Raw genomic sequence first — 6,675 nt, forward strand, 5'->3', positions numbered from 1 at the left:
ACAAATCAGAGAAAAGTTTTCTTCACCCAACATGTAATTAAACTCTGGAATTCGTTGCCGGAGAAAGTGGTGAAGGCGGTTAGCTTAGCAGAGTTTAAAAAGGGGTTGGACGGTTTCCTAAAGGACAAGTCCACAAACCGCTACTAAATGGACTTGGGAAAAATCCACAATTCCAGGAATAACAAGTATAGAATGTTTGTACGTTTGGAAAGCTTGCCAGGTGCCCTTGGCCTGGATTGGCCGCTGTCGTGGACAGGATGCTGGGCTCGATGGACCCTTGGTCTTTTCCCAGTATGGCATTACTTATGTACTTATGTACTTATATCGTTCATACTGAGGTTTACTTGGCTGCACAGGTCCACATATAGCAAACCTCGGAGGTTCTATATCGTTCATACTGAGGTTTACTTGGCTGCACAGGTCCACATATAGCAAACCTCGGAGGTTCTCTCTATCTCCACCTGCTGGTAGAGGGACACAACCCACAAGTCTCTGGATTGATCTGTTGGGACTAATGGAAAGAAAATTATCAGGTAAGAATTCATTTTTTCTTAAGAATGAAATAAACTAAAAACAGTATGTTTTTGGATGTTATCTCATGCTTCTCTCAGTTGTAGCTCGAGGTAAGTTACATTTAGATACAGTACGCATTTTTCTGTCTCCAGAGAGCTTTCAAAAGTTTCTACCTGAGGCAATGGAGGGTTAAGTGACTTACCCAAGATCACAAGGAGCTGCAGTGGAATTTTAACTAGGCTTCTAAACATTAGGTTACTCCTCAACTCCATACAGAACAAGTATTACTACTGAGGTATACAATACTTAAATGATGGCTCATCTCAACCTCTAGTTGTAGTCTTGCGATACTACCACTAGAAGCTGATCCCTAGTGGTACTGCCGCAAGACTATTGTTAGAGATTGAGGTGGCCATTTTTAATCAGGAGCTACAAGGGGCAGGTGTGAATATGGTTCATTCTGCCCTGAAGAACATGACTCCACTAGGCCTGTTAAGGTACTCCTGGGGGTTCTGCTGGGACTTCAGCAGGGGTCCGGGGGAAGCAATGGAACTGTTGAGGGGAGGAATGGGAATCAGACTGTTTTCAAGAGCCAGGAGGGAGAATTGGACTTTGTTGGGGGGATTGAAATGTTCCTAGGAAGCAAGAGGTGAGGTTTAGACTGTTGTTGGAGGGGCAGGAGGGGGATCAGCTTCAGACCACTACACAGTAGTTATGTGGGTGCCAGCTGATATTCAGTGCCAGCACTCACATATCTAATCAGACAAAGTTAGCAATATGCTTGTATAGTAGAACTTTTTCTTCATTGGTCCTTATTATTTATTTTTTTCATTTATTCTGATTAATTCTTCATTTAAATGACTTTTATACAAAATAGTTTTTTTTATCAAAAAAAGTTTTTGAATACCAGGCGATGTCAAATATACTTATAATGCTACTGGGAACATAGAGATAAGTAGCTAAAATTCAGCAATAAGCTTGTATAGTAGCACCTCTTTCCTCATTGGTCCTCATTGTTTATTTTTTCATTTATTCTGATTACATCTTCAATTAAATGACTTTTATACAAAATAGTTTTTAAATTAAAAAAGTTTTCTACTTATCTCTATGTTCCCAGTAGCATTATAAGTATATTTGACATCGCCTGGTATTCAAAAAAGAAATAATGCTGGTTGATGTGAATGAGATGTGCTGAAAATTGCATGGGAAAAGGAGAATTCTTCCCTGATGCAGCTATTGCGAAACATAGCGCTATGTCAGGAGTTATTTATATATCAGCACTCTAACAGAGCAGTCTGCTAGCTGCACATTAAAATAATATGAGTCAACTATACTTGGAATGCTACAGGGCATCTAGAGATAAGTACAAAACTTTTTTAATTTAAAAACTATTTTGTATAAAAGTCATTTAATTGAAGATGTAATCAGAATAAATGAAAAAATAAACAATGAGGACCAATGAGGAAAGAGGTGCTACTATACAAGCTTATTGCTGAATTTTAGCTACCAGTTATCTGATGGTCAACAAATATTTTTTTCAGAACTATTCAATGTTTTTTGTGACTTTCTTCTTTAGTTCTTAATTCAAGTGTGTATGTCCTAACTTTATCCAGCCAGGACCCAGATAAGTCCCAGCGTTTAGGCATACCCCAATATTCAGTGCTGATATAAAAAGCCCACGGCAACCAGCAATTTAAAACAATGCTGACTGCTACAGGCTAATATTGACCCAATAGATAATAAAGGCACAGCACAGAGACATTGCCTGCACTTTAAACCATTGGTTGTCAAACTTGTACTAGTTGAACTTTTAGGATGTGCACAATGAATATCTATGAGATAACATTAGCATTCAGGGCCTCCATTACATGCCGATCTATCTCATGCATATTCCTTGTTGATATTCTGAAAACCTGACTTAGGCCCAGATGATCAAAAGCCCTGCGCTGTTCCAAACAGCGCCCTAAAAATAGCGCCGGGACAGCGCAGGGCTTTTCTGCATCGATGATCAAAGATAATGCATGCAAATCTAAGCAGCGCTATTATCTTTGATCATTATGTTTAAAGTGCGGGAGAATTGTGCCGAGCATGCACTCAACACAATCCTCCCGCACTTGTTTGACAGGTCTGGGTTGTCAAAAGCCCAAACCTGTCAAACAGCCTGCCGAGGCCCGAACCCCCCCTCCCCCCCCCCCCCCCGCCGAACCCCCATAACTCGTGGAGGCCACCTCCGGCCAAATGCTATCCCACCCTCCTTCCCACTCAGCGACAGGGGGGGCTGGAGGTTCGGTGGGTCTCCAGCCCACCCCAACTCCTCCCCCCCCCCCCCAAGCGTTCTGAATCCATGGTCCCCCAGCGTTCTGATTCCCTGGTGGTCCGTGGTCACCCACCATCCCTGCCGGCCCCCCCGGTTGGCCCCCCCTACCTTTTGTTGGAGGAGGGACGCAGCCTGCCTGCCTCCCTCCTCTTTCTGTCGAGGGATGCGCTGGGTGGGGCTACAGACCATGTAAGGGAATCGCTGGCGATCTAGGATAACAGGACAGGAGTTGTTTATGCCCCATCTGACACCAGGTTCAAAATGGTGCTAGATGACCCCTAGTGGTAGTCTCATGGTACTACCATTAAGAGTCAAGCTGTGAAATAAAAGCAAAACATCTGATTCCATTATTATGTCATTTAGACATAACCCCAAACTGCTGTTATTCTGACTTTTGAAACATGTTGCCTATCACGCTCTGTCCCTTGATCCCCATTATACCTACATCCCCACTAGGAAATTTAATTTTACCTCTCCCCTTTCACTCCACCCACCTTTTCTCTAATTCTTACAACAGTTTATGCCTCCTCTGGAAAAAAACATTTTTTTAAATAATGAAAGCTTTACCCAAATACTGCACTATATACAAAACTTCATCAGCATTCAGTTATCAAATTAATGAAACAGTTATCAAATTAATGAAACTTGCTTTCTTACCTACCCCCCGCCCTTTTACACAGTTGGTACAGTAATGCCGACACAGCCAATTCAAAGTGAATGAACTGTGTCAGCATTACCGTGCAGCTTTGTAAAAGGGAGGATAAGAGAGATGTGCCTTTATTAAGGGGATAATGGCTTCTCTATAATGTAATGCTTACTCAAGATGGAGCCTTGGCTTGCAATAAATTATGGATGACTTTGACCTTGGAAAAGGACTCAATGGAAAATTCTGAGGTTATATTATAGGTGGAAAAGGAAGCTATGTACCCTTGAAAGTTCATGTACTACTTTGGTACATCTTTATTTATTGGTCCAATTAAAGGCATTACAACCTACAAAATTGTATAAAGGCTCCCAGGTACATATACTAACATTCTTTGTTTCTAAATATGTTAGTGTAGGAATCTCCCCAGTATTGGGCCATGGTACCGCTGTACTCCTACTTACCCTCACCAGGTCTAAAAAATGTTTTAAAAACCCGAGGAGTTAAATATATTGTTTGTTGAACTGCTCTGTATTGACCAAATTGTTGTCATGGCTCCTACTAAATATATGTTTCTGTTGATCTCCCCCTCTTCCTACAGGATGACAAGGAAATTGACCTGGAACATCTCCACAGACGTGTCAACAGTCTCTGCACAGATGAAGAAAGTCCTCATAAACAGTTTTCTACATCATCCATTGACCTAACCCCTCTGGACATTGATACTTTGCCAGCACGCCAGGCACTAGAGCAGATCAGTGACTTCAGGAACACTCACATCACCACCACCACCTTCATACCAGAACAAATCCAGACTCTCAGCCGCACACTCTCAGCTAAGGCTGCCTCTGGTTTCTCCTTTGGTAACGTGCCAGAGCACCGAACTGGTCCTTTCAGGCACCGGGCACCCAATGGAGGTTTTTTCAGAAGCCCCATTAAAACAATGTCATCCATCCCCTACCAGCCAACCCCTTCTCTCGGGCTCAGCCTTGGCAATGACCCAGATCGAGGTACCTCCATATGAGCTCCAAATAAAGTTCCTTCACTTGTTTTCCTTTTAGGACTCTGTTTGCAAGGAGCAGCTGTAATCTTTTGGGACTAACATGGATGTAAGTTTTTAAAACCAGGAATACTAGTAACAAATACTTTCCCTTTCAATTTCACGTTTGTATCTTTTTCATTTGCTGTTCATCGTTTCATCTATATTTTCCTCTTGTGCTTTTTCTTTTTCCTATCTTGTTCTCTTTCTCTATTTTCCCTTTCTGTTTCTCTCAGCCTCCCTCCCCCACTCCCACCATGTCTCTGTCTCCTGCTCCCCCCCCCCCCTCCTCAGAGATTTGATACATATAACTGCAATAACTTCAGTCCTTTCCAATGGTTCTAGTGCATCCGCTCAATGCTCCGCTGCTGTTGTGTCTGTCCTTCAACTGTGGACCAAAGGCAAAACCCTGCATTATGACAAAAAAAAAGACCATTCAGGCCACATAATATGAGAATGCAATTTTGTAAGATTACAACAAAGCCATTACTATGCTAGTGAAGAAGACTACAGTTCAACCTACATTTGGACTGTAACAGTGCATCTGACCTTCACGTGAATGTACAGTGTTAAAATATTTTCTTATGTACAGTATACTATCAGGCAGAACAAAAGCCTCCATCGTGTTAAATAAATTTCATACCTGATGCATATATATATATATAAATATCTGTTGTATACTTATATATATAAAATTGCAGTCACTGCTATTGCTGTTCATTTCAGGAAGCTTTAGTAAAATAAAAATGTGTGTTGTATACAGGAAAGACGTAAAGAGCAGGGTGTCTTTTCTGTGGGAAAAGATGGCTTGTTTTAATGTAATTCTGATCTGCAGTGTTTGCCAAGAGAGTATAATTTATAGTTTGTTTTTGTACTAGTCTATCCTGTGCAACTTAATGTTTGCACCTTCATGTAATTCATCCCTTTAGGTTTTTTGCACTGGCTATTCAGCAGCGTATAAGGTTAACCTTGATCATTTTTCCTTTGAGCCAATTAGACAAATGGAACCTCTATTAGGTAAACCATATCCAGGACAAATAATGTTGCTCTGAAGGAGTTTGAATATAGATCATGGAAGGTTAATAAATTCTCTTCCAAACCAGCACATGAAATCAATACAATAATTGTATTAAGGCAAAAGAAAAGGCCCCTGAAAAATATTGATGTGGTCTTAATTACAGCCATATATTACTCTAAGAAGCCAAATGGGCTCTAATTGTGTACCCTGTTATGTATTCAGTTATACAGTATTTAGAGGAACTTTGTATCTTTTAAGAGAAGTGCCAATTGTATAAAACAATGAGATAGAGTAATGGCGATCCAATGAGGATGGGACAAAAATGCGCCATGCTTGGCACCAAGTTTGTTTCATTTTTAATGCGAGGCTCTTACCTAATAGATGTGTAGAACGGGCTTTCTGTTCGATAACCTTAGAATGTGTGGTGTGTAGGAAGCAAGCGACTTATCCTGTGTTTTATATCCCCATCCGCTTATTTTATCTGATTCATTCTGTGGCTAGGATTCAGTTAGGAAGCAGATAGTGTGGGTTGTTCTAGGAGAATAAAAAAGTGAAAAGAAAAAAAAAGATATATTCTTCAGACTTTATCTTTTGATGCTAATTCTGTTCCAGGGAGCATTTTGTACTGCCTCTGTTTTTCTTTTTTCTTTCTTTTTTTTTTTTGGTTTGGTTTGTACTAAATCTTCAAATATTGTCTACCGTGTAAGGCAGCTGACTTCTAATCATCCAAAAGGCCACCTTTTCTCCAAGGGATCAAGTGTCTGAAAGCATGCATAACTTGTTTCTCCTTGTTACATTCATAATTTCATGGACACCTCCAAGAAAATAAGAAATCTTTACAACAAGCTATATAAGGGACATACCTGATGTTGCAGTGATTTTAGTTAAAAAAAAAAAAAGGGAAACAAACTGATAACCATGTACAGTATTTAAAATAGGCCTATTTTGATGTCTTGCCTATTATAAAATTCAGAACTCACTTTTTGGAGGCCTCAGTTACAAGTGGCAAAGCTTTCTGTGTATAATTTGTCTAAATAATTTGTCTAATAAAAATTGTTTTCTAAACTTGTTTCTCATGCTGTTAATTCTGGTATACTACCAACAGCGGTTAGAGCAGTGAGGCCTCCAGTTCAGGACAAAATTCA

The 6,675-nt window shown here is 40.3% G+C and overlaps 1 protein-coding gene across 1 annotated transcript in view; it reads left to right on the forward strand.

The window, feature by feature from the left end:
- The window catches only part of GRID2 (glutamate ionotropic receptor delta type subunit 2), a 1,142,370-nt gene extending 1,137,828 nt beyond the window's left edge, over window positions 1-4,542 (forward strand). The window contains exon 14 of the mRNA XM_030190694.1: window positions 4,075-4,542. Coding sequence (XP_030046554.1) covers window positions 4,075-4,497 — 423 coding nt within the window. The 3' untranslated portion in view covers window positions 4,498-4,542. The remainder of the gene's footprint in view (window positions 1-4,074) is intronic.
- Window positions 4,543-6,675: the final 2,133 nt, after the last annotated feature.

This window comes from Microcaecilia unicolor, chromosome 2 (assembly GCF_901765095.1).
Source record: "Microcaecilia unicolor chromosome 2, aMicUni1.1, whole genome shotgun sequence".
Classification (NCBI taxonomy): Eukaryota; Metazoa; Chordata; class Amphibia; order Gymnophiona; family Siphonopidae; genus Microcaecilia; species Microcaecilia unicolor.